This window comes from Tamandua tetradactyla, chromosome 4 (genome assembly GCF_023851605.1).
Source record: "Tamandua tetradactyla isolate mTamTet1 chromosome 4, mTamTet1.pri, whole genome shotgun sequence".
Taxonomy (NCBI): domain Eukaryota; kingdom Metazoa; phylum Chordata; class Mammalia; order Pilosa; family Myrmecophagidae; genus Tamandua; species Tamandua tetradactyla.
Window position 1 is genome coordinate 160,423,822 of NC_135330.1, and position 27,743 is coordinate 160,451,564.

At 35.7% G+C, this 27,743-nt stretch overlaps 1 protein-coding gene across 6 annotated transcripts in view; it reads left to right on the forward strand.

Moving 5' to 3' along the window:
* GPC5 (glypican 5) overlaps positions 1 to 27,743 on the forward strand; it is an 860,649-nt gene that overhangs the window by 499,814 nt on the left and 333,092 nt on the right. For 2 of the 6 annotated variants that reach the window (XM_077158531.1, XM_077158530.1), the window contains one exon: positions 17,734 to 17,990. The exons of 3 other annotated variants lie outside the window; for them this stretch is intronic. Coding sequence is in view for 1 of the 3 variants with exons in the window: in XM_077158530.1 (XP_077014645.1) it covers positions 17,734 to 17,794 (61 nt within the window). In the remaining 2 variants the exon portion in view is untranslated. Of the gene's footprint in view, positions 1 to 17,733; positions 17,991 to 27,743 lie in introns of those variants that run through there. One more of the 6 variants, XR_013174667.1, reaches the window with a different exon arrangement.

A 27,743-nucleotide genomic window follows, 5' to 3' on the forward strand; every position in this document is an offset into this window, starting at 1 on the left:
AAATACTAGTAACATACTGCTTTGTAGATTCTTATTTTTATGTTTTTTAAAAGTTGAATGGTATTCAAGTATCAGTTTTAAACACTTGGGATATATTTCTGCATTAACAGTAGATATATTGGTTAGGAAAAATTCTATTTTTAACAGGACTATATTGAGTACAGAAAATGTTCTCATGTTTAATGCTTTGGTAGTATGCTGTTTTTTACAAATTCTTTCATCTTATAATCCCAGATATATTTCTGAGAACTAGAAAAAAGTGTGATCATAATATTTTGGGCTGGTTATTATCTACTTCTGAAATTGTGTGTGTATTTATATATACAATTATAAATACTATATATATATATATATATATGTATGTATGTGTGTGTGCTTGTGTGTGTTAAGCAAGTCCCCCTGCAGATATTAATACATACAGAAGAATTCATATATGAATTCTGATAGAGCCTGGAGGGAAGAGCTTTTTCACGTAGACAGATGAATTAGGATACTTAACTGACAGGGTCATCACTACATTTCTTATCAGAAAAATGGATTTCTACTCCAGGGCTGGAAAATATTTAAAAGCCCTCAAGTAGGCCATAGCATTAAATGAATCATGTCATAAATTGAATGGGAAGAGAATCTGAGCATGTCTTGCAGAATATGGGGTGAGAAAGTGTCCTGCAACATCAGGCATGCTAGATAAAGAAAAATATCTTATGCCAGCAAAGGGAGTTTTGAGGCTTGAGGCAGAAAATTGAATGGTTACATTTAAGGGAGTGCTTCACTAGCATTTTCCAAAAAAATTCACCTGTTTTTCAAAGTAATATACTTTGCTAAATACTTGCATATTATCTAAATTATTTTGCCCCATTTAAAGATTATGATAGAAATTCAATATCATTGAATATCAGCTCTAACAAAGCTGGTCAATACATAACACTAATGGTATTACTGCTTTGCAGAAATAACTTAAAAACACTGGATTTATACTAGTAGTTAAAAAAAAACATAGAAAAGAGAAAGATAGGGAAGGGAGGGAGGGAGGGAAGGAAGGAAGGAAGGAAGGAAGGAAGGAAGGGAGGGAGGGAGGGAGGGAGGAAGGAAGGAAGGAAAGGGGCTATCTCAAGCAGAACACTCTTAGGTACAAACGACAAGCTATTTCAATGAGTCTTTGAATACATGAGCAGTCTGAAGTTCCTATTTAATTTGCCAAGATGTGCTCTTTGGGATGTTTTCGCATCACTTTCACTTAGTGATTCATACTCTCTCCTAATACAGTAAAAGTTTCAGTTTGTGCAAGGGAAAACCAACCGTATTGAAGAATTTGTTTGAATTTTTAGTCATCAGGTGAGGACATGGCCTTAGTGTAGTGCAAGAATTTTAACATTTTTTCATTTTTGTCTATGCCTTGCATCTCTCAGCCTTGAAAAATCAGAACATATTTTACTAATGAAAAAGAGTTTCTTTTCTAGATTAGAAATATTTGGGTTTAGAGCAAAGAATTGGAGCATATTTAGAAATAAGCAACTTATTGGCATCGGTTGCTGGCATAAAGGAAACAAAAAGGAAATAAAGAGTAGAAGAACAAAAACATTTTATTTAAAAAGATTATTACTTTAAAAGTGTATTGTGTTTTTTCTTTTATTTAAAAATTCTATGATTTGAATTTACTTCTGTCAATAGTGTATGCTGCTTTTTTTAAGAAAACTCATGAGGCAAGCTTGACTCATAAGTATTCATTTTATCTTCTCAATGACTTTCTATATTTAAATTTTATATATATTGTCTAAGATGTTCAAACACTCTGAGCAAAAGCTAATATTAAAATGATGAGATATGCTGTTTAAAACTTGAATTATCTTTAAAAATATATTTTAATTAATTTTCTCATCCATGTAGATAGACTTCTGTTAAGTCTGAAAAAAAGCTGACATGAGTTGCATCATCTTGAATTTCATTGTTTTGTATCAACCCTGGTTTTTTATATAACTTGCCATGCTATTTTCTTGGTAGTGTTTAGATGACTTTTTTCCTTTAGGCAGCTTATTGTCTATTTTCTCAGACTTTCTAAGGGTGATTTGGATAGGAAAGATAAATCTGCCATGGTAAAGATTGTCAATTGACTATGTACTTCACAATTTTAGAATTGAATTCCAAATTTTTATTTCTAAGGTTCTGTGCTACACACGAGAAGAAAAAACAAATGATGATTAATGTTTCTTGTGCTTGTAGGTGTTTATAGTCAACACTGTAGGAAAGACAAATAAATCACAACAAAATCTTTCATAATAGAGATATAAAAAGATATGATGGGTTCACAAGTGAGGGAGAATACAATGGCCAAAATGCCACATGAAAGTAGAGCCATTGGAATTTGGCTACACAAGTTGTCACATAGACAGAAATATGGCAGGAAGAAAGGGAGGCATGAGCAAAGCCACTGGCATATACAAACGTGTGGTGTTTTACAGAATGGCAAATAGACTGGTATTATTGGACCATAGATTTTTCTGGGGGAAACTTGGCAGATCATAGTGCAAAACATTATTTTCCTCTACTTGTAATAGTCTGAGAATGCCGTTTTAAAATAAATGGGGAAGTTACTTGTAGGAAATGTGAATACGTACAAAATGTGATAAAGTCATATCACATTTCAGAAAAGCAACTTTAGTGGCTATTGGATGCATAGATGACTGGGCTGGAGAATTGAAGGAAGGGAGGTACATTTGGAGGGGTCTAAAATGTTTCTCTTGAAACATAATCTTTCCAAATGTAATGCTTATGAAAAGCGGAAACAACTTCAAAAATAAAATGCAGCTCCATTGCCATGACTTGGTGAGTGATATTGTAAGAAGTAAAGGAGAATATGAAGGACTGATGATGAATGAACTCCGAGAATTCAAGCTTTTGGTGGCTTTAGAAACAGCGATGTTTTTAATAGATAGAGAACACAGGAAGATGATACAGTTTATGGAAAACGCTATTTTAGGCATGGAAAAATAATACATATTTGGGAGTTTTGCATTTGTCTTGTGCTTGAAGCATAATAATAGGTGAGATTTTACCATGAAAGGGCATACAGATAAAAGAATGATTGTACCCACAAAACTTAGAAGGAATCAAAGGAGTATATAGAAAACTATAAGAAAATCTTGTTTTCCATATTTTGAAAGAATATGGTTTAAAGGAGGGTAGTGGCATCACAATTCTGGAAGATATGCACTCTATGAGGAATGAAATAGAGAAGAGCTCCTGAATGGAAAACAGATCATAACTTCCCTTTGTTCAGATTAGATTCCCCAGCAACTGTGATGGGAATCTGTGCAAGTGATTTATTGAGGTAGTGTTCTCTGAGGAAACTTCAAAGGATCAGAAAACCAGAGTAGGGGAGGGAAACAAGCTCAGAGAGACTCTTAACTTTAGTCTGATTCCAGGGGTAGCTCTAGAGTGTGAGTTGCACCAGAGTCCTGCCTTGAGGCAAAGGGCCTATGCTCCTAGAGCCCTATACCAGTTGGTCATTGATTATGGGAGGGTCCCAGGCTGGCGGCTCCCTTTAGCCAAGGGCAGTCACCCAGAGAAGGGTGCAGGTATGAACCCTTTATAGCCAACAACCTAGGAACCCCCACTCACCTGGTAAAAGAATTATGGTGAGGGCCCACGGTGTCTTCTACTATCTTTAAGAGAGCTGTCTCTATCGAGTTGTGGGGACAGACACCAGATTGCAGTGGTAAGAAGCATGAGATCAAAGGAATACAATAACTGAAGGATTAATTAGGGAGAGTTTGTTAATATGGTTTTCATGCTGAAGAATGCTTGTTAGCTCAAGGAAAGCAAGGAGGAAGGAATATGTTTCCTATAAGAGCAAAAACGAATTACAACAGAAGATCACAGGAAGTGTTTTGACTTGGAAATTCAAAGCTCATTTTAATGGATGGATAAATTTTTTGTTGTCAGTAGAGGGCATTTGCAATATGAAGTCCTTGTTATAGTTGCTGTTACTTTGTTCCAATAGAGAGTAAGACTTTAGAACTGTGATGTTCTGGTAAATGTTTAGCAACTGTCTCTTTGGGGAAAATAAACAATTGATGATTTGTAGCATTTACAGATTTCTGTGGTATTAAGGCGTAAGTGCTCTCACCTTGGCTAAATTCTGGATAGCAAAGTGACCTCAGTCAACTTGCCAAAATCCTGAAAATTTAACAACCATTTCTGCATTTGGAGTAATGTTTGATTTCTAGTTTTGAACGTTGTAAATTTTCAAATTAATTTAAGTGAGAAAAAAATCATGGATGATATTCTTGAAACCCAAAGCTCCATTATTGAAAAAAAATTGTAGTAGAGCATCTCTGTGAAGAAGATTGGAAAAACAGGACTATCTCATGGAGCAATGGCAGTATTTAGGGGTATCATTAATATCTAGAGACCCTTCACAAACAACAAGGAATAAGCTCATTGGAACATTTCTATGCTTCAATAGTCAAATGTCTCTAATTTTTGGCTTTTGAGATTGTCTCATGTTTTTTTGTTTGTTTTAACACAATGAGGCTTGTTTATTTTATTTTTTTCGTTTTGAACACACTGAAGCTTGAGATCTTTTTTTTTTTTAGTATTTTTATTGACAAATCTTCACACACTTACAGTCCGTACATGATAAACAACCAATGGCTCACAATATCATTGCATAGTTTTGTATTCATTACCATGATCATTTTTCAGAACATTTGCGTCACTCCAGCAAAAGAAATAAAATGAAAAAAGAAAACTCATACATCTCATACCCCTTACCCCTCCCTGTCATTGTCAACTAGTATTTCAATCTACCCAATTTTTTGTGTACCCCTTATCTCCCCTATTATTTATTTATTTATTATCCTTATTTTTTTTTACTCATCTCTCTATACCCTGGATAAAAGGAATATCAGACATAAGATTTTCACAATCACACAGTCACATTTTAAAGCTATATAGTTATACAATCGTCTTCAAGAATCATGGCTACTGGAACACAGTTCAACAATTTCAAGTACTACCCTCCAGCCACTCCAATATGCCATAAACTAAAAAGGGATATCTATATAATGCATAAGAATAACCTCCAGGATAACCTCTCAACTCTGTTTGAAATCTTTCAGCCACTGAAACTTTATCTCATTTCTCCCTTCTGCATTTAAATCAAGAAGGCTTTCTCAATCCCATAATGGCAGGTCCCAGATAATCCCTGGAGTCCTGTCCCATGTTGCCAGGGAGATTTACACCCCTGGAAGTCATGTCCCATGCATGGGGGAGGGCAGTGAGTTCACCTGCCAAGTTGGCTTAGAGAGAGTGGCCACATATGAGCAACAAAAATGGTTCTCTGGGGTGACTTGTAGGCATAAGTATAACTAGGCTCATCTTCTCTTTTGCAAGAGTAAGTTTCAGAGGTGCAAATCCCAAGATTGAGGGCTCAGCCTATTGAATTGGTTGTCACCACTGCTTGCAAGAATATCAGGAATTCTTGCAAGAATATCACTGCCCTCCCCCATGCATGGGACTTGACTTCCAGGGTGTAAATCTCCCTGGCAACATGGGACAGGACTCCAGTCAATATTTCCTCCTTTCTCCCCAGCCCCCTCAAGGCAACTTTGTAAGTATTTTTTTATTCTTTGCCCAAATGATTCTGGGATGTATTAGCAGCATCACACTAACCTCTACAAACCAACAAGATCTCATGCCCTATTCAAGATTCCATGTACTTATGTTGTTCAACTAAACTGACAGTACAAGTTAAAATAGATAATGTACTACCCAAAATATAAATTTTGTATCAAATAAACATCTCTCCCTTTGGTCTCACACAGAAGTTGAAGTTTTAAAATATGGACGATATCATCTCTTACTCTGTATTCTGATATACCTTAGTCCTAAACAGATCAGCTTTATTCATCTCTCTAGTTGAAGTATGATCCCTTTTTTCAGCTTTTTAAACAGGTCCTGTAAGGGGTAGTGCTGACTTTTCATAACTTCAGAGCTCTAACTCTGAGTCTCAGGTGTCACATCAATACCCGAAGCTTCTGGGAATGACCAGGTTATATACAAACAGTTTTGTATCTCAGAATTTAGAAATAACAGTTACAACTCCTGAATATATGTGACTGTTGTAAGAGCTTAAAATCTAGGACCCTTTACAATAGACGCCATGCTCTCGACTTCAATTCACTGAGTTTTTATATTATAGTTAGTCCATATAAGTAAGGCATGATAATATTTGTCTTTTTGTTTCTGACATTTCATCCAACATACAGTCCTTAAGTTCCATTCACCTAGTTGCATGCCTCACGACTTCACTCCTTTTTGTAGCCACTCAATAGTCCTTTGTATGTATACACTACAGTTCCCTTTCCTTTCCTCAGTCATTATATCCTTAGCCCACCTCCATTCATTGTGAATTACAAACACTGCCACCATAAATACCAGTGGGCAAATGTCCATTCCTGTACCCAAGCTAAGTTCCTCCAGGTATAAATTGCAGAATCATATGGCAACCCCACCACTAGCCTTCTGTGATACCACCACACTGCCCTCCAAGGAGCTGCACCTCTCAGTTTCCCCACTGACAGTGAATAGGTATACCTCTTTCTCCACATTTTCTCTAGCACTTGTTTCTCTGTTCATTTTTAAACAGTCTTATTTGCACATCATACAAACCAGCCTAAGTAAATAGACATGACTTTGCCATCATAATCTTTATGAAGACATTTCCTTTTCTTCCCCAAGGAATCCATAACCCTCCCCCTCCCCACCACCTTTGAAATTTAGCTTTGGCATAATGCCTTTGTTACATTCAGTGGAAGCATATTACAGTGTTACTGTTGACTATGGATCCTATCTTGCATTGATTGTACTTTTTCCTGTATACCATCCATTTTTAACACCTTGCGATGTTGACGTTTATTTGTTCTCCCTCATGCAAAAACGTTTTTATATTTGTACATTTAATCACCATCGTTCTCGGCTCTGGGCATTCCTAAATTATTCCATCTTAGTCTTTATCCTCTATCTTTTCTTCTGGTTTCACACGTGCCCCCAGCTCTTCTCCCCTCAATCATTCTCAGAATTAGCTTCACTCTGTGTACTTATATTATTTTGCTATAATCAGGTAGTATTGTGCTATCTATTTATGAATTTTGGCACCAAATGCCCAATCTCTACCCTATTTTCTGTCTCCTGGTAATCTGTGTTCTTAACTTCAGCTCTCAAAGTTCACTCATTAATGTTAGTTCATACTAGTGAGATCATACAGTATTTATCTTTCTGGCTAATTTCACTCAGCATAATGTCCTCAAGTTTCATCCACATTGTTACATGCTTCATTATTTATTCTGTCTTATAGCTGCATAATAGTACATCATATGTATATAAATATATATACCACAGCTTATTTAACCACCTCGTCTGTTGATGGGCCTTTGGGCTGTTTCCATCTCTTGGCAATCATAAATAATGCTTTTATGAAAATCAACGTGCACATGTACATTTGAGTTCTTGCCTTCAGTTCCTCTTAATATGTACCTAGTAATGGGATTGCTGGATTATATGGAAATTATATACTTAGAGCTTCCAGAGGAACCACCAAACTTCCTTCCAGAGTGGTTGAACCATTTTATGTTCCCACCAAGAGTGAATAAATATGCTTCTTTCTCCACATCCTCCAGCACTGTCATTTTCTGTTTTTTTTTTTTTTTTTATAATGACCATTCTAGATGTTGTCAGATGTTATTCCATTGTGGTTTTGATTTTCATTTCCCTAATAGCCAGTGAAGTTGAGCATCTTCTCATGTGCTTTTAACCATCTGTATTTCCTTTTCTCAGATATGTGTTCATGTCTTTTGCTCAGTTTTTAATTGGGTTGTTTGTCTTTTTTGTTGTTGAGTTAAAGAATCTCTTTATATATTCAGGATACCAAACCCTTATCTGATATGTGGTTTGCAACTATTATCTCCCATGGAGTAGGCTGCCTTTTTACTTTCCTGACAAAGTTCTTTGATGCACAAAAGTATTTAATTTTGAGGAGATCTCATTTATAAATTTCCTTTATCAATGCTCATGTTTTGGGTGTAAGGTGCAGGAAACCACCTTGTAATACAAGACTACAAGTTATTTCCCTACATTTTCTTCTGAAAGTTTTTTAGCTCAATGTTTAGGTCTTTGATCCAATTTGAGTTAATTTTTGTATAGGACATGAGATATGGATCCTCTTCCCTTTTGGACATGGATATCCAGTTCTGCAAACGCCATTTATTGAAGAAGCTGTTCTATCCCTGGTGGGTTGGCTTGACCACTTTATCAAAGATCAGTTGTCCATAGATCAAAGGGTTTATTTCTGAACATTCAATTCAATTCCATTGGTCAGTATATCGATCTTTATGCCAGTACCATGACCTTTTGACCACTGTATCTTTGTAATATGCTTTAAAGTCAGGGAATGTGAGACCTACCACTTTATTTTTCTTTCTCAAGATATTTTTAGCTCTTCAGTGCACTGCGCCCTTCCAAATAATTTTTTTTTTGTCACAAATGTTTTTTATCAGAAATAAAAGCACATCTGGGATAGCCAGCAAATTCAAAGCAAAGAAAACATTTCATAGCACTTATTAAGTCAAACACTAATACTGAGGTCTGTAAAAGGGTTGGATAATTAATAGATATATAAAGATATATTAGTTCTAACACTATTCATTATTGTTTCTATGACCAATATTTTTTAAAAATTGTCATACAATTAAAATAGGCTGACAATGATATAACTATTATGTGAAAAATAGTGCACTTTCTTTCACAAAGTAAATTTGCATCCTAAGAGCTGATAAACAACATTTGTTCTTTTTTTAAAATCCAGATAAAGAGGTGAGCCTTCCAAATAAATTTGATTATTTGTTTTTCTATTTCTGAAAAGTAAGTTGTTGGGATTTTAATTAGTATTGCATTAAATCTATAAATCAATTTAGGTAGAATTAACATCTTAACCATATTTAGTCTTCCAATCCAGGAACAGTATGCCGTTCCACTTATTTAGGTCTTCCGTGATTTATTTTAGCTATTTCTTATAGTTTTCTGTGTATACATCTTTTGTATCCTTTGTTAAATTTATTCCTAAATATTTGATTCTTTTGGTTACTAGTGTAAATGGAATTATTTTTATTTATCTTCTCAGATTTCTCATCACTATGTTTAGAAACACTGTTGATTTTGGGGCATTGATCTTGTACCCTGCCACTTTGCTATACTCATTTATTAGTTCTAGGAGCTTTGCTGTAGATTTTTGGGGATTTTTGACATAAAGTTTCATGTTTTTTTTTTTTTTTTTTTTTTTTTTGCAACCAGTGAAAGTTTTACCTCTTTCTTTACAATTGAATTGCCTTTTATTACATTTTCTTGTCTAATTGCTCTGTCTGGAACTTCCAGGACAATGTTGAATAACAATAGTGATGGTGGGCATCCTTGTCTTGTTATTGATCTTAGAGGGCATCCTTGTCTTTTTATTGATCTATTGAGGATGATGTTAGCTGTGGGTTTTTCATATATTGCCTTTATCATGTTGAAGAAGTTCCCCTCTATTTCTATCCTTTGAAGTATTTTCATCAAGAAAGGATGTTGAACTTTGTCAAATGCTTTTCTGCATCAATTGAGAACATTTAGTTTTTCCACTTTGATTTATAGGATGGTGTATTACATTAATTGATTTTCTCATGTTGAAGTAACATTGCTTACCTGGAATAAATCCCACTTGGTCATGGTGTATAATTCTTTTAATGTCTGCTGATTTGATTTGCAAATATTTTGTTGAGGAGTTTTGTATCTACATTCATTAAAGAGATTGATCTGTAATTTTCTTTTCCTGTATTATCATTGTCTGGCTTTGGTATTATGGTAATGTTGGTTTCATATAATGATTTAGATAGATTTCCCTCCTCTTCAATTTTTTGAAGAGTTTAAGCAGGATTGTACTATTTCTTTCTTGAATACTTGTTAGAAGTCACATGTGAAGCCATCTGGTCCTGGACATTTCTTTTTGGGAGCTTCTTGATGACTGATTCAGACTTTTTACTTGTAGTTGATTTGTTGAGGTCATCTATTCTTTCTCAAGTCAATGTTGGTCGTTAATGGCTTTCTAGGAAGTTATCCATTTCATCTACATTATATAGTTTATTAGCATATAGTTGCTCATAATATCCTCTTATTACCTCCTTTATTTCTGTCACAGTGGTTGTGTCTCCTCTTCCATTTCTGATTTTAATTATTTGCATCCTCTCTGTCTCTTTTTTTATCAACCTAGCTAAGCGTCCATTAGTTTTGTTGGTTTACACAAAGAACCAACTTCTGCTTTTGTTGATTTTCTCTATTTTCATCTTCTCAGTTTCATTTATTTCTTTGTTATTCCTTTTCTTTTGTTTGCTTTGGGGTTAGTTTGCTGCTTTTTCTCTATTGAGAAAACTAGTTTTTCCAAGTGAACAATTAGTTCCTCCAACTTTTGCTCTTTCTTATTTTTTTTTTCAACATGGGCAGGTACCAGAAATTGAACCTGGGTCTCTGGCATGGCAGGTGAGAACTCTCCCACTGAGCCACCGTTGCCCACTCTCTTATTTTTTAATAGGAATTTAAGGCAATAAATTTTCCTCTCAGCACTGCCTTTGCTGCATTCCATAAATTTTGATATGTTCTGTTTTCATTTTCACTTCCCTCTATATATACACTGATTTTTCTTGTAATTTCTTCCTTGACCCACTGGTTGTTTAAGAGTGTGTTGTTTAACCTCCAAATATTTGTGAATTTTCTGGCCCTCTGCCTGTTATTGATTTCCAACTTCATTCCATTATTATCTGATAAACTGTGTTGCATGATTTCAATCTTTTTCAATTTATCAATACCTTATTTGTGACCCAACATATAATCTATCATTGAGAATGATCCACAAGCACTTGAGAAAAATGTGTATCCTTCAGTTTTGGGGTATAATGTTCTGTAAATATTTGTTAAGTCTAGTTCATTTATCATATTATTCAAAATCTCTGTTTCCTTATTGATCCTCTTTCTAGATGTTCTATCCATTGATAAAGGTGGGGAATTGAAGTCTCCAACTATTAAGGTAGAGATGTCTACTTCTCCCTTTTGTGTTGTCAGTGTTTACCTCATGTATTTTGGAGCACTGTAGGTCAGTGCATAAATATTTATGATTGTTATGACTTCTTGTCATTGTTCCTTTTATTAGTACATAGTGTCCTTCAAAAATTTTCTAAAATGTTTGATATTAGTAAAGCTACTCCTGTTCTTTTCTGATTGTTGTTTGAATGAAATATCTTTTCCAAACCTTTCATCTTCAACCTATTTGTCCTTGGGTCCACAGTGAGTCAACTGTAGATAGCATATGGATAGGTCCTCTTTTTTAAATACATTCTGCCCATCTCTGTCTTTTGATTTGGGAGTTTAATCCATTGACATTTAATGTTCTTACTCTAAAGACAGTACTTTCTTCTACCATTTTGCCTTTTGGATTTTATATGTCATATCTATTTTTTTTTCTCTTTTTACCTTTACTGATAGTCATCATTTCTACACTCTTCTCCAGACCTCTCTTTCTTGCCTTTTCCCATCTGTCTGTCATGCTCCTTTTAGTATTTCTTGCTGACCTGTGTCTTATTCACAGATTCTCTCAGTGATTATTTGTCTGAAAATATTTTAATCTCCCTCTCATTTTTTAAGGACCATTTTTCTGGGTATAGAATTTTTGTTGGCAGTTTTTCTCTTAGAATCTTAAATAATCATTTTGCTGCCTTGTTGCCTCGATGGTTTCTGCCAAGAAATCCTCACATAGTTTTTTTTGAACTTCCCTTGTATGGGATGGATTGCTTTTCTCTTGTTGCTTTCAAAATTTTCTTTGTCTTGGACATTTGACAACCTGATTAGTAATTATCTTAGAATATGTCTATATGGATCTGTTATGTTTGGGGTATGCTGCACTTCTTGAATCTGTAATTTTATGTCTTTCATAAGAGATGGGAAATTTTCAGTGATTATTTCTTCCATTTGTCTCCCTCCTCCTTTCCTCTTCTCTTCTCCTTCTGGGACATCCACAACATGTGTATGCATTTGCTTCATGTTGTTCAATTCCCTGAAACCTTGCTCATATTTTTCCATTCTTTTCCCTATATTTTCTTGTGTGTTTTAGATTTCAGATGTCTAGTCCTCTAATTCACTAATCCTTTCTTCTGCCTCTTCAAATCTGTTGTTGTAGGATTCCGTTGCTTTTTTCTCTCTTCTATTTTGTCTTGTATCCCCTTAAGTTCTGTGATTTGATTTTTCAAACTTTTGAGTCCTTCCTTTTGTTCATGCAAAGTCTTTTTTTATATCCTGCAACTCATTGATTTGATTTTTGATGAGATTTTTGCATATTTTTTCAAACACCCTGAATTAGTTGTTTCAACTCCTTTATCTCTTTTGAGAGTTGGTTTATTCCTTTGACTGGGCCATATCTTTGGTTTTCCTAGTTTGCCTAATTTTCACTGGTATGCAGGCATTTGATTTCCTTATAATCAGTTTTTGAGGAGGTTGTTTTTACTCTTTTAAAATTTTCTTGCTAGATGACTTTGTTCTCTATATATTCTTTGATATTCAGTTCAAATTATTCTAGACCTCTAGCATAGGTTTAGTTCAACTAAACAGATTTTTCTAGGCCTATATAAAGCCTTTTTTTTTTTAGGAGAGTCTCCTCAGATCTTATAGACTCCAGTCAGATTTTCCCAGACCAGAAAGGCCCACATCTCAGAAGGAGGAATTGCCAGCATCAGTTTTCCCTCAGTGTGAGACCCAGCAGGTTGCCAGATTTTCCTTTGAAGCCTCTAGTCTCTGTGTTTTTCCAATCCTGACCAGCATGCTGTGCTTGTCTGCTGATAGCTTTGCACCAGCTTAAAGTGATGAGGTACATTTAATTTCAGCAGACTCTCCCTGTCAAGGGCATGGTTGAAATAGAGGTGAAGTAGTAGAGTGGTTTTGATTGCTTCTGTTTTCCAGCCCCTGGGCTTGAATTCCTTGAAGGAGGGATTTCACTTGAACTGGGTCCTTCCCCTCTTTCTTAGGGAAGATACACCCTTTAGGAAATTGCCACTTTTACCTTACTAGTTACTTTTGTCTCTCAGACAAGCTTTAGTTCTGCCCTTTCCTGGGATAGTACTAGACCTGAGAATGTTTCCAATTCTATCAAATGAACAGTTAAGTACTTTACTACTTTTTTTTTTTTTTTAAAAAGAGAGAGAGCCTTTTCAGAGCTGGATCCCTGCTCCTCGAGTTTGTCAATCAAGAGTTTGAGTTGAGGGTGGGCCACGGTGGCTCAGCAGGCAAGAATGCTTGCCTGCCATGCCAGAGGACCCGGATTCGATTCCCGGTGCCTGCCCATGTGAAAAAAAATAAAGAAAAAAAAAAGCAGTTTGAGTTGATATGTGGCTCTGTGTAGCTGCAGGATTTTTTCTTGGGGTCCAGCCCTTTTGCAGGATTTTGTGCTGTCCAACTCAAAAAGCTTCCTACCCCCCCACCCCAAACCTGGCGAGAGCCAAAGGAACTCAAGAGATGAAGGCCAACCCCAGAGAAACAAGGTGAGTAACACAGGAACAGAGGCTGAAAGCAATGGAGCCGGGAGCAAGGGACCAGTAGATACCAGCCATGTGACTATCCAGCTGACATTTGCCCTGTTCTCTCTCTGCTGGGGCAGCAACTCGTAGTTCCTTTAGTGCTTATTCCAGGTTTATCTGTGTTGGGGACAATTTTTAGATCAATTCTGCAATTGGAGCTTGGTTGAGCTAGGCCCTTGCTACTAGTAAAATCTGTTTGTTTCCCTTCCCCTTGCAGAACCAGCCTTCCATGCCTGTAGGGGAAGGAATGCCAGCCTCTGCTGCTTGGGGGATTTACAGTTCTGTGTGGATTCTCAGCAGTTTCAACTGGTTCAGACTGGTGCATGTATCAGTCACTGATGTTCCCCTAGAAGTTGTTCTATGCCATTCCTGGCTATTAACTAGCTGTTCTGGAGGATGAACTAAATTCCACACCTCACTATTCCACCATCTTGCCCCCCTCATCAATGTTTGAGTTCTTAACATCACATCTTGCCACATAATTCTCAGATTACTTTTCATCTTGAGAATCAGGAAGAATTTGACTTTTTAGTCATTTAATCTTAGTGAGTAAGTGTATTTTCATCTTAACCAAGAAGACACAGAAAAGGGCTCTTATGTTGCAACCATGTTCTCACCTGAAGACTTTATGAAAAAAATAAAGTTTACTCAACATACTATAAAATAATGATAAAAAAACAAAATATGTTTCAGAGCCTTTCCTCTATTATCTGAAATCTCAAACAACAACCCTTTAGGGAGATATTCTTTTTCTTCCTTTAGAGAAAAAACTTGGTTAAAATTTGAGTATTGTCAATTTTTAGCTATGTAATTTGAAAATGGCTCAAATTCTCTAGGCTTCAGTTTCACATCAGTAAAATGAAAAAAAAAAATAGTACTTACCTCATGGGAGATTATTTTAATCATCATTATTTACATCATCACCCACACTTCCATCTCCATTACCTTTCCCCACTAAAAGAGGAATAGTGGTGACTGAAATGTGTAAGCAATTAAATAAGCCTGTGGGAAGCAATTTCATTCTTATATACAGAAGAACTTTTTGGTTCCCATGTATTAAGTACACAGAGCTGCAAGAAACTATGCAATGTGTAGTTTCTCTCCTGATTTGTCCATGTGATTTACTAAATCACATAGGCAAACCATATTCTAATATGCCATAGGATTCATTCAAATTTCATGTCTTCTCAATTAAAAAACAGTAATTATTATACCATCCTTGGAATGCATTAAATTCTAGTCTTACCTGATTCTCTCATTGCAATTATTTATTGAAATATTCACTCCTATTTCATTGGGTTTAACAAACTAGTGTTTACTTGGGATTTATATCAGCATCTAAACTGAATTTCATGTTCAATTAATAACTTGGGCATAAACTAAACAGTTTTAATACACCTAGATCTTCTGTTAAGTGCAAGTACATGGAGAGAATTAAGTGCTTGCATGCTTATGCTTCCCATTTTGAATGACTCTTTTACTGAAGACAAAATACAAGAGGGATATAAGCATAAATTCTAAACACTTGAATACTTTTACAGGTGTAGTCAACCTTTATTTCTCCTCCAAGCACTCTTCCATTTCATCGAGTAGGTTAATCTTATCTCAAAACTCTAAAGGGTGAGATAAATGTTCATAATATTTATGGATATCCAACAGGATTTGAGAAAATGGGTACTATTCATGGAAATTTTATATTTTCTCCCGAAATCACAGAAATTGTTGGAGCAAAAATTAAATTCAAAGCAGAGGATGTAAGTTTCAGCACCAATTTTTATTGTACACTTGATAACAGGTGTGAAAACATAACTGACAAAACTATTGACACAAATACTGTAATTAGTGACAAAAAATATAAAAGTATTCTCTGTTTTGGGTGACAAAAATATTTCTACAGACGTATTTATAAGAAGCTTGTGTGTACACATATATATTTAAGATTAGCACATATTATGGCTTTTACCCTAAGTAGTCATCCTCAATGGAGAAAAATAAGGTAGACCCTTGTGTTAGTTTGCTAGCTGCCAGAATGCAATATACTAGAACTGGAACAGCTTTTAAAAAGGGGAGCTTAATAAGTTACAAGTTTACAGTTCTAAGCCTATAAAAATGTCCAAATTGAGGCACCAAACCAAGTGGTTATGTTCACTCCAGAAATGCCCATGAGTCAGGAACACTTCTGTCAGCTGGATAGTCACATGGCTGGTATCTACTGGTCCTTTGCTCCTGACTCCATTGCTTTCAGCCTCTGTTCCTGTGTTACTCACTTTGTTTCTCTGGGGTTGGCCTTCATCTCTTGAGTTCCTTTGGCTCTCGCCAGGTTCTGGCTTGCTTAACATCTCATGGCAATGTCTGCTGGGCTCCAAGTATCTTCAAACATCCATGTCTCTGTTCTCCAAGTTTTGGCATCTGTCATTTCTGCCCTATCAGCTCTGAGGTTTCTGTTCTTTCCAAAATATTTCCTCTTTTAAAGGGTTCCAGGAAACCAATCAAGATCCACCTGGAATGGGTGGAGTCACATCTCCATGTAATCAAAACTTCACACCTACAATTGGGTGTATCACATTTCTGTGGAGATAATCAAATCAATAGATTCCAACCTACAGTACTGAATCAAGATTAAAAGAAATGGCTGCCTCCACAAGTTTGAGTCAGGATAAAAACATGACTTTTTGGAGGCACATAATATTTTCAAACCAGCACAACTGCATTTAAAGATAATTAGAATTGGACATGGCCTGCTTTCTCTGTTCAGATCGATGTTCCTGGTTTTCCTATAAGATTTGGTGTAATATTTTGCCATGGTTCCAAATTCTGAAGTGAAGAAGAAAGTAGTGTGATCAAAAGAATAATGAGAAACCTAATCCCTGGTTAAAATATATTTTAGTAAATATTAAGGGCATTTTAGTAAATATTAGTAAAATTTTAGTAAATATTAGGTGATGAAAACATTTTGAAATAGTTTAACAATAAAATATCTTTCCCTTGTCTTTGCAATATAATCAGAAATTGCATCCCATGGTTCATTTCTATCTCTCTTTTTTAAAGAAAAACATGTGCTAGCAATAAAATTTTGTTATTTTATTTTCAAAGTAAATGTCTTTTAATGACCACACGTTTTTGTTTGTTTGTTTGTTTGTTTGTTTTATGGAGAATCTTCATAGTGTTCTAGTAGAAAACAAGGCTTTGGGTGCTGTATTCTTTGTATCACCTTGAAGATCATCATCCTGGTTTAAACTGAATACTTTCCATATTTAAGCAAAGAAATATCTCCTTTGCTGTCATCACATAGTTCTTTTCATGTCATTTTCTGTTCTTTGGAAAGTGAAGAAATCACATCCTGGTGAAATAAATAGGCTGCTTCATTTCATTCTTAAAGTCTTCATATAAGAATCTTAGTAACTGAAAAAGCTTGAGACCAAGTATTTATTTGAATGCCAGTTTTAATTTGAAAATCAATTTATTCCCTTATTTACTAAGTCACCTTGAAAAGTGGTTCATTCTATTTTATTAAGTAGGAGGATGCACAATAATGTGGCTATCTCAGTTCCTTAGTTGGATAAAGCTGACCGAAAACCTACTCATTAAAAGAATATTTAATCAGTTCCTTAGTTGGAAAAGCTGGCCAAAAAAATATTTATTCATTGAGAGAATATTTACTGGGTGCTCTTGCATATGAAAAACAGCAATAGAAACTAGGAATTAAAAACTGTAATAGGCTCAATCCCTATCCTAAGGAGCCTCCAAAATTTGGGAGTTAGGACAGATAGGTAGTGTTGAAGTAAATGCAGTAAGAGAAAATTGCATTAGGGAACATGTCTAAGGGGCCCTCGGTACAGGGAAGGCATCTGGAGGAGGTTATGTCTAACCTAGTGGGAGGAGAGGGCAGGGATCATGGAGGAAAACGGAAATAGAGTCGAGGACAGAGGAAAGGGTGTGTTAGAGAAGTTCGACTTGTTTCATGAAACAGGTCATTAAGTATTTATAACAAAATTAGAGAAACACTATCTTTAGGCTAATCCCTTAAACCACAGTATTAAAAGATTCCCAATATATCCTGAATAATGTTATCTTGTGTCTTTTGCAGATATTCCAAAAATGATTCATTAAGAACCTGTGTACCTGAAAGCAATTTGTTATGCAGATAACTTGCAAGATGCTATGGCCATAGCCTTGTATAAAGAGTGACATTTTTAACCATTACAAATATTCCAGAAAAGGTATTTCTATGCAGTACGACTATTTTCAAAGTTTAATAATATTGATTTCTGTTATTTTATTTATCTTGGATCCAGAAATGCTGAAATGTGAGACCATTTTTAGAGATGAGAGAGCAAATAAACATCTGTCATGTAAAATTACTGAGAAATGTGTCAACTCTTTTCTCACCCAATGAACTCTGCAACCTCTATGGTGCAACGTGTTGATCCTTCTTGATGTAATATTGTATGCCTTTGGCATATTAGATCTCCACATATATATGCCTGTTTCAAAATGCTGCAAGTTTCAGCACACTGCCACCTACCTCTTTAGTATAGTTATCTCTTTCCTGGACACACATTCTTATACTTAGAAATGCCAGTGCTTTTGTGCTTGACCTTCTCAGGCTTTTTTAACCCAGACACAGCTTTACAGAACACTATCTCCCTTGACAAGACTTTTGAAAGGAGAATGAATGAATTAGAAACTCGTCAATGGAACGTAAATGGTTTAATAGCTCTGTGGAGATTTTTAATATACTTTTTTTCTAAAGGATAATACTTTCCAGTCCTTTTCACGTCTAGCCAAATCTGTTGTTCAATCAAGAAAAAAAATTGCTGTGCTCATAATAATTAAAATGATTAAAACTTCTGTATTCTGTTTGGAGGATTGTAGATGGATGGTCTAGGCCATTACCTAGTCGGCTATCTTCTAACTTGTACCCCTAAATACCTATAAAGCATGGTTTTAAAATTATTGTTTTAGGTCAAATAAGTGAAATATGGCTATTGAGACAAATATCTTTTGATGGAAGGCAAATTCCGCTGTTTTAGCTTTCCAGCTGCTAAGATAAATATATAAAATAGGTTGGCTTAAACAGCAGGAGTGTACTGGCACGTGCTTTGGAGTTTGAGAGAAGTACAAAACTGAAGTGTCGCAATGTGGTGCTTTCTTCCCCAAGACGGTGGCATTCTGGTGCTGACCGCCCTTGGCCCTTGGCTTTTCTGTCACATGGCAATGCACATGGCAGCGCATTCTCCTTTTTCTCCCAGTCCAGATGACTTCCAGCTCTGGCTGCTTCCCTTGGCGCTTTCCCTCTCTCTCTAGATTTCATTCCACTTACGAAGGACTCCATTAATGCAGATTAAAGCCCAAATTGATTCAGTTAGTCCTTAAAGTGAAGTAATGTATTCAAGAGGTCCTATTTACAGTGAGTTCATACCTAGAGGACCAGAGATTGGGGCCGGAATATGCCTTTTTAGGGGACACGATTCAATCCCCAACAACTACAAATCACACATTCTGTAAAACCTTTTTACATTTCATATCAACTGTGGTGCATTTGATTCACATATCAGGAAGAGTGTGGTTGTTTCAATTTGATTCTCTCTGAAATATACACAAGAAAGGTTTCATAGGCTTAAGCAATAGTAGAGCTGAAAGGGACTTAGAAATCATATGATTCATACCTTAATTTTATATATTTATATGAAGAAAGTGAGGGACAAAATTGTCAAGGTCTTGTAACATAGAAGCAAAGATGAGTAAGGTATTAGGATTTATTTATTTTTTTTTCCAGTACCCCAAATTGGGTGCCTAATTATATCTTTTGAGGACTGTGTCTTCTTACAACAGAGGTTTGCAATCTATTTGAATCAGCATTCATTACTGTTAAATATTTATTCAAAAGTAAAGAAACTAATATTTTGCTGGGCTCTCATCTTGAGTATAACCTTTAAATGTTAGCAATGCAATATTTTTTATTCTAAATAACTACAAAACCACCACTATTTTTCTGCCATCCATGCACTTAGTTAAATTTGCCTCAGATCTGTAGAGCAATGAGGGACAATTTTGCACCCTCCCTCCAGATGACATTTCACAATGACTGGAGACACTTTTAGTTGTCTCAATTGAGGGCATTGAGCTACTGGCATCTATTGGATAAAGAGAAGAGATGTTGCTAAACATTTTACAGTGCACTAAATAGTCCCCATAACAAAGAACAGTCTGGCCCAAATGTCTCCACTCATGGTAGGGGATTCAGTGTTACCCATTGCAACATTTGAACATAATGAGTGGCATGTTTCCTACACTAGTTGAAAAGAAGCCTAATCTTTACATATTGTATTTCAAAGATTTAGGGATACCCCTAAATTGCAGTTTTTCAAATTTTGGGGAAGAGGTCCAAAAGTTCTCATCTTTATTTTACAGAATTTGATCCTCTTCTCTTTGTTTCTCAAGTCTACTTCTTAAAGATCTAACCTCACATGAGTACTTATGCTTTTCCTTTTTTTACTTTTAAAGCTCCTATTATCAGATATAACTCTAGTTATATAGAAATACCTGACTGCTTTATTTTAGATGGTGTTCCATCTCATACCTGCATGAGAATGAACATGTGTTTTCTGTTTTACTTTCTTAATGGTGTCTGGCCTTTACTGCCTTTTGGGTTCTATCCTTATTGATGATTAACAACTACATGCAATGATAATAAATGCTTTTTTTAATACATTGAAGAAATATTTGTTAAGTCCAGGGAATACTAGATAGGCACATTCCCACCCTTATGGAGTTTACTCTTGTAGCTATACATAAGTGAACTTATAAATAACATGTGATGTGATAATGAAGAATATTGAAGGTGCTATGAATGCACATAATAGGGTTACTTCATCCAGGATTGAGACATCAGGGAAGTGATATCTGAGCTGAAATCTGATGAATGACATGAGGATAGGTATTGATTCTGGTAGAAGAAACTGGTCTAAGCACTCAGAGATGAGACAAAGTCAGTATGTCAGAGGGTTTAAAATTCCTCTATGAAGTAGTGTAGAGCTAGGAGATCTTCATTTCATATATGTTCATTCATTAGCAAACATGTATTTGGGGACTCTAGTAGGACAGGCACTGTTCTAGCCTCAGGGTAGTAGCCCTCATAAAAGGAGTGAGTTTACAATCTAGTATGGTGATTTATTAGGATTATTTATCTACATAGGTTACTTTTCATTGACTGGTTTTCAATTTGTTTACATTGAAAATGGTGAATGCAATATAAATGTTTCTACTGACTAAACAATGTAATGAGTGGTAAGTTCATAAGTTCATCAGTATAAACAGTCATAGGATTTGTTAAGCTACTGTTTAATTGAGAAAAGTAAAAACTTATTGCAGAAATTTTCATGCTATTTCCTTATTCTCAAGCTGTCCTTTTGAGGTTTCTTCTCTGTGTGGGAATATAAGACTTGAGGTGGTTGAGACTTTCTCTTGGAAGGAATGTATTCTTCTTTCAATTCAAATATCATAGTTGATTTGGCAGATATATTATTGATCCACAGTACTTATAGAAGGTTCATATTTTGAAGTGGCATGAAAATTAAGAGTCCTCGTTGGAAAGCGATGACTGGTCTTACACTGAATTACACCAAGACCTTTCATTGGCACTACAGCATGGAGAGATTTACAACAGCCTGTGTTGGTTTAGAGATAGCTGAAGAACTAACAGAGGTTTAGTTAGTAGCATTCTGAAAAGCTGTATTCAGAGAAAAATTTAAAGAATTTCTAGAAAGGTAGTCAAAGAATTGTTCGTATTATTTTAAATAACATTTCTCAGTGATGAATGTTCGTTCCGAAACAATATTCATGGAGTAAACTGAAATACTTAAAATGATTTTATAACTCTTCGAAACTACTGCATAAGCCTGATTTTGACCTAATCATATTAGAATGAAAAATAAAGTTTTTAAGAAACTTTATAGAGATATCTGTTTCTAAGTCATAACGTTTTATTGGATACAATCAGAAAATGTGGTGTGGTTGGCAAACCCTACATTGGGTTATGAAATTACTATGCTACCACCATGTTCCAATCAATGAGAGCCTTTCAGCCATGAATTTTTATTGATTTATATTCTAAAGAATAATATAGCTTTCCTTAAGTCTTCCAGTTTCACTGACATTTTTTTCCTGAAGTCTCAGCTGTTAGAAGGGTCATAGGTTTATTTATACACTTACTCTGTTCCAACTCCTTCATGCCTTGAACCAAGAATAGGTGCTAGTGTTCTGTAGATAAGTAGATTTAAAAAAATAGTTGTATGGACAATTAAAATTATTCTTTGAACAAACTATGGCTAGTTCTTTAAGAAGAATAAAACTTTTAGCCTTTTGAAAACAATCTAAGTTACTGAAAAAAAATTTAAAGGCAAAAGAGAAAGTATTCTTTTATCAAATCAAATGAGAAACTGTATTCAGTGTAATGAAGAATGGGAATGTTTTCAGCTGCTTCTTTTTACAATTAAAATATATATTTGAAAGGGAGTGCAAGGGTAGTTCAGTTGTAGAATTCTTTCCTACCATGTGGGAGACCTGGGTTCGATTCCTGGCCCATGTACTTCCTCCCAAAAACAAACAAACAAGCACACCAAATAAACAAACAAAAATTCAACAAATGATGCTGCAATAATGGGGTACTGGAGAAATAATGAAATGTGAGCCAGCTATGCAGCATACAAAAATTCAAATATATATTTGAAACCCAACCCTAAATCCATGCTTATTGATATGACATGTTTTCAAAATTTGTTTAAATAATAGATTATCTTCTAGACTTACCATGTGAGAAGTTCCCTAGGTTGCTCAAAGCAAATACCATGAAATGTGTCAGGTTAAATAATAGGAATTTATACACTCAGGTTTTCAGGCCTGGAAAATGTCCAAATTAAGGCCTTATTACGATGATGCTTTTTGTTTGAGGGCAGTATATAAATTTAAAAGCAGTTTTATTGAGATAATTCACATACCACACAATTTACCCAAGGTGTACAATCAATAGCTTTTTTTATAGTCACATTTTCATTTCTTCAGAAAGAAAAACCCATACCCCTTAGCAGTCACCTCTCAATCCCTCTATCCCTCCTCAGCCCTATATAACCACTAGATTTATATATATTTAAATAATGCTAAAATATTACTATTAATTATAGCCCATGCTTTACATTAGCTGTATGTGGTAGTTAGGTTCAGGTGTCAACTTGGCCAAGTGGAGGTACCTAGTTGCTGTGGACATGAGCTAATGGCATGTGAACCTCATTTGTTGCTGATTACATCTGCAGTTGGCTAGGAGGTGTGCCTGCTGCAATGAATGATGTTTGATCTAATTGGCTGGAAATTTAAATGAGAGAGGTCAGTGTTGCACAGTCAAAGCAGCTCAGCACACCTCATCTCAGCTCTTACATCTCAGTCCAGGCCTTTGGAGATGCAGAAAGGAATCACCCTGGGGAAAGTTGTTGGGACCCAGAGGCCTGGAGAGAAGACCAGCAGAGGTCACCCTGTGCCTTCCCGCGTAAGAAAGAAACTCAGTTAAAGGTTAGCTGCCTTTCCTTTGAAGAACTACATGTTTTTAACGAAAAAAATCCCCTTTTATTAAAAACCAATCCATCTTTGGTGTGTTGCATTCTGGCAGCTAGCAAACTAGAACAGATTTGGTACCGGAGAAGTGGGGTGCTGCTTCAGTTTGCAAATACCAGACATGTTGGACCAGTTTTTTTGATGAATAAGAAGAAAAATTTGGAGGAACTGTGAAAAAACTGCTGGAGAAGTCCTGGAGTGCTTGAAGACACTGTGGGTGTAAATGGAATCACTGCTAATCTGGAAAAAGGGGGACACAAAAGGGACAAATTGGAGTTTGCAGAGGGAGAACCATGAAAGTTTGAGTCTGAAGCCAAGAAACCTGGGTTAGGAGAGTGGACCCACCTGCATACGTGGAGAGGGTGAGTCTCCCACCTCATTGCAATGGAAGAGTCATGCAGCCTCAGGACTTGGAGAAGGTATAGCACACTCTGGGGACTCGGGAGAACCTGCTGCCACCACATGGAGGGGTTGAGCGTGTGCCCTGGAAATGGCAAAGAGCCCAGGTGTGGTCCCAATTCTTTGTGAGGGTGGAGCCGAGAAAAAGGTGGTCTCCTCAGTGTCCCCCAAGGTCAATTTGGAAAGAGGCAGGCCACTGCGTAGGCCCTTGGAAAGGGAGGGACTGCCACTTTCTAAAGCTGAAGGATAAGTGACTTTCAAACTTTGAAATCCAATGATGTTTACCCTGCAGGTATTCAGAACTGTTTGGTCTTATGACCTGTGTTCCTTCCAATTTCTCCCTATGGGAATGAAAACCTGCATCTTGTGAATGTCCTCCTTTGCATATTGTCACCAGATAACTTTTTTGAGATTCATAGGTCCACAAGCAGAAGAGAATTTTTGTCACTTTGATATTATTTAAGGTGATGTGTATAGTTGCCAAGCTGACAAGGGGTGGACATGTGGTAGTTAGGTTTGGGTGTCAACTTGGCCAGGTGAAGATACCTAGTTCTGTTGCTGTGGACATGAGCTAATGGAGTCAGCTAGGGGTGTGCCTGCTTCAGTGAATGATGTTTGATCTAATTGGCTGGAAGTTTAAATGAGAGAGGTCAACATAGCACAGCCCAAGCAGCTCAGCCCAGGCCTTTGGAGATGCGGAAAGGAATCACCCTGGGGAAAGTTGTTGGAACCCAGAGGCCTAGAGAGAAGGCCAGTAGAGATCACACTGTGCCTTCATGTAAGAAAGAACCTCAGTTAAAGTTAGCTGCCTTTCTTCTTAAGAGCTAAATGCCCTTTTATTAAAAACCAATCCATCTCTGGTGTGTTGCATTCCGGCAGCTAGCAAACTGGAATACTGTATTTTTCTAATATACCACTCTGCTATTAACACCTGCATCAGTGGCATCTGTTATAGTTAATGAAAGAATGTTTTTATATTTGAACTATTCACCGCAGATATTGTTCACCATAGGGTTCACTGTGTTATCCAGGCTCATGTTTTATCCTCTAGCTTTCCTTCAATTAACACTCACCACCTAAACTACCCCTCTCATCCACATTCATAAACATAATTCAGCACTGTTATTGCTGTGTTTAGACTCACAGTAATGTGCTACATCACCTCTATCCACTTCTGAACATTTAAAGTCAACCTAAATAGAAATTCTGTAGATGCTAAACATGGTCTCCCCTTTTCCTATCACCGTTCTATCTGCTGGTAACCTATATCCCAGAAACTAACTTTGTGATTTTGCTTATAATACTCCATTTAGGCAGGATTGATATTCATTCTTCTTGGAATGATTCATAGAATTCACCTGTGAAGATGTCTGGTTCTGGTCTTTTCTTTATTGGGAGGTTTTGATGATTGATTCAACCTCTTTACTTGTAATTTTTCTTTTGAAGTCTATTTCTCTAGAGTCACTGTAAGTTGTTTGTGTATTTATAAGAATTTGTCCATTTCATCTAGATTGTCAAATTTCTTGGCATGCATTTGTTTATATCTTCTTATGATCATTTTTTATTACTGTGGGGTCGGTAGCGAGGTCCCCTTCTCATATCTGACTTTGTTTGAGTCATCTTTCTTTGTCAGTCTAGCTGACAAACATTAATGCAGGTATCAGTTTTTGCTTATCTTCTCCAAGAACCAACTTTGGGTTTTGTTTATTTCATTATTTTTTGTCTGAATTTCATTTATTTCTGCTCTAATTTTTATTATTTCTTTCCTTTTGATTGCTTTGGGATTAGTTTGCTGTTCTTTTTCTAGTTCTTTGTGCATTTAGGTCTTTGATTTTAGCTCTTCTTTTTTTTTCTGGGGGAAATAATTTTACTAAAGTATTTTGTTTAACCCATTGTATCCAAAATATTATCATTCACCACATAATCAATATAAAAATTGATTCTTTTTCTCATTAAAAGCCTTCAAAATCCAGTGTGTATTTTACACTTACAATACATCTCAATTCAGATGCTAAATTTTCATCATAAACATTTTATCTATATTGAGATTTCATAAAACTTGCGGTTGAAAAGTCAGATTTATATGCCCAAATTGTTCAAAACATACTTATTTTCTGATAATTGAATGTAACCCCTAAAGACATTATCCTTTCATATTTGTCTCTGTGTTGACAAAATTTGTCAGCTACAATAAAAATCTTTTGCATTTGGATTTATGTTAGAAATGTGTAACAATCTTTATTATGTCACTATACTTTCAAACTCAGAGATCTTTCTTGTTTTTAACTTTTTTTTTTTTTTTTTTTACATGGGCAGGTACCAGGAATATGAACCTGGGTCCTCGGGCTTGGCAGGCAAGCATTCTTACCTGCTGAGCCACCGTGGTCCGCCCCTTGTTTTTTAATGTAGGTATTTAGGGCTATAAATTTCCCTATCAGCACGACCTTTACTGGATCACTCAAGTTTTGATATGTTGTGAAAATTTTCATTCGTTTCTGGATATTTACTGATTTCTCTTGCAACTTCTTTGATCCACTGATTGTTTAAGAGTGTGTTCTTTAACCTCGTTGTATTTGTGAATTTTCCAGCTCTCCACCTGTTATTGATTTCTATCTTCATTCCATTATGGTCAGAGCAAGTGCATTGTACAATTTAAATCCTTTAAAATTTACTGAGACTTATTTTGAGATCCAACTTGTGTTCTTTCCTGGAGACAGATTCATGAACAATTGAGAAGAGCATGTATCCTTTTGTTTTGGGGTGTAATATATGTCTATTAAGTCTGACTCATTCATCATATTATTCAAGTTCTCTGTTTTCTCAATGATCCTATGTCTAGGTATTCCATCTGTTGATGAGATTGGTGCATTGAAGTCTCTAAACTATTAATATAGAGTTTTCTATTTCTCCCTTCATTTTACCAGTGTTTGGCTCATGTATTCTGGGGCTCCATGATTAGGTGCAAAAATATTCATGATTGTTATTTCCTTTTGGTGGATTGCCCATTTTATTAATATATAATGTCCTTATTTAACTCTAGTAAGCTTTGCATTTAAAGTCTCTTTTGTCTAATAGTATAGCTACACCAGCTCATTTTTGGTTACTGTTTGTGGAATATTTTAATCCAACACTTCACTTTTAACCCCTTTGTGTCCTTAGTTCTAAGGTGAGTCTCTTGTAGACACCCTATATATGGATCATATATTTTTTTTGTCCATTCTGACAATCTGTCTTTTCATTGGGGAGTTTAATGCATTAATATTCAGTCATTACTGTATAGGCAATTCTGTCTTCAACCATTTTATCTTTTGGCTTTTTATATGTTATATCTTATTTTTGCATCTCTTTTTTTACCCTTTTAGTTACTATCACTGACAAAATTCATTTCTGTACTCTCCTCCAAGCCTCTCTCTTCCGTCTTTTCATTTCAGCCTGCAGAACTCCTGTTAGTATTTCATGTAGGGCAGGTCTTCTTCTGATGAACTCTGCTTTTGTTTATTTGTGAATATCTTATACTCTTCCTGATTTTTGAAGGACAGTTTTGCCAGATAAAAAATTATTGGCTGATGGGTTTTCTTTTTCAGTACCTTAAATATATCATGCTACTGTCTTCTTAACTCCATGGTTTCTGACGAGAAACAGTATTTTGTCTTATTGAGCATCCCTTGTATATGATGAATCACTTTCCTACTGCTGCTTTCAGAATTTTGTTTTTTATCTTTGGCATATGACATAGTGATTAGTATGTTATTTGGAGTAGGTCTATTAGAATTTAATCTGTTTTGGGTATGTTGCACTTCTTGAATATGTATATTCAAGTCTTTCATAAGAGTTATGAAATTTTCAATGATTATTTCCTCCATTATTATTTCTGCCCCCTTTCCCTTCTCTTTTCTTCTGGGATGCCCATCACACATATGTTTGTGCATTTCATGCTGTCATTTAATTGCCTGAGACCCACTCAAAGTTTTCCATTATTTTCTCTGTCTGTTCTTCTATCTATGTGGTTTAGGATGTCCTGTGCTCTAGTTCATTGGTCCTTTCTTCTGCCTGTTCTGCTGGTATTATCCCTCAACTGTATCTTTAATCTCT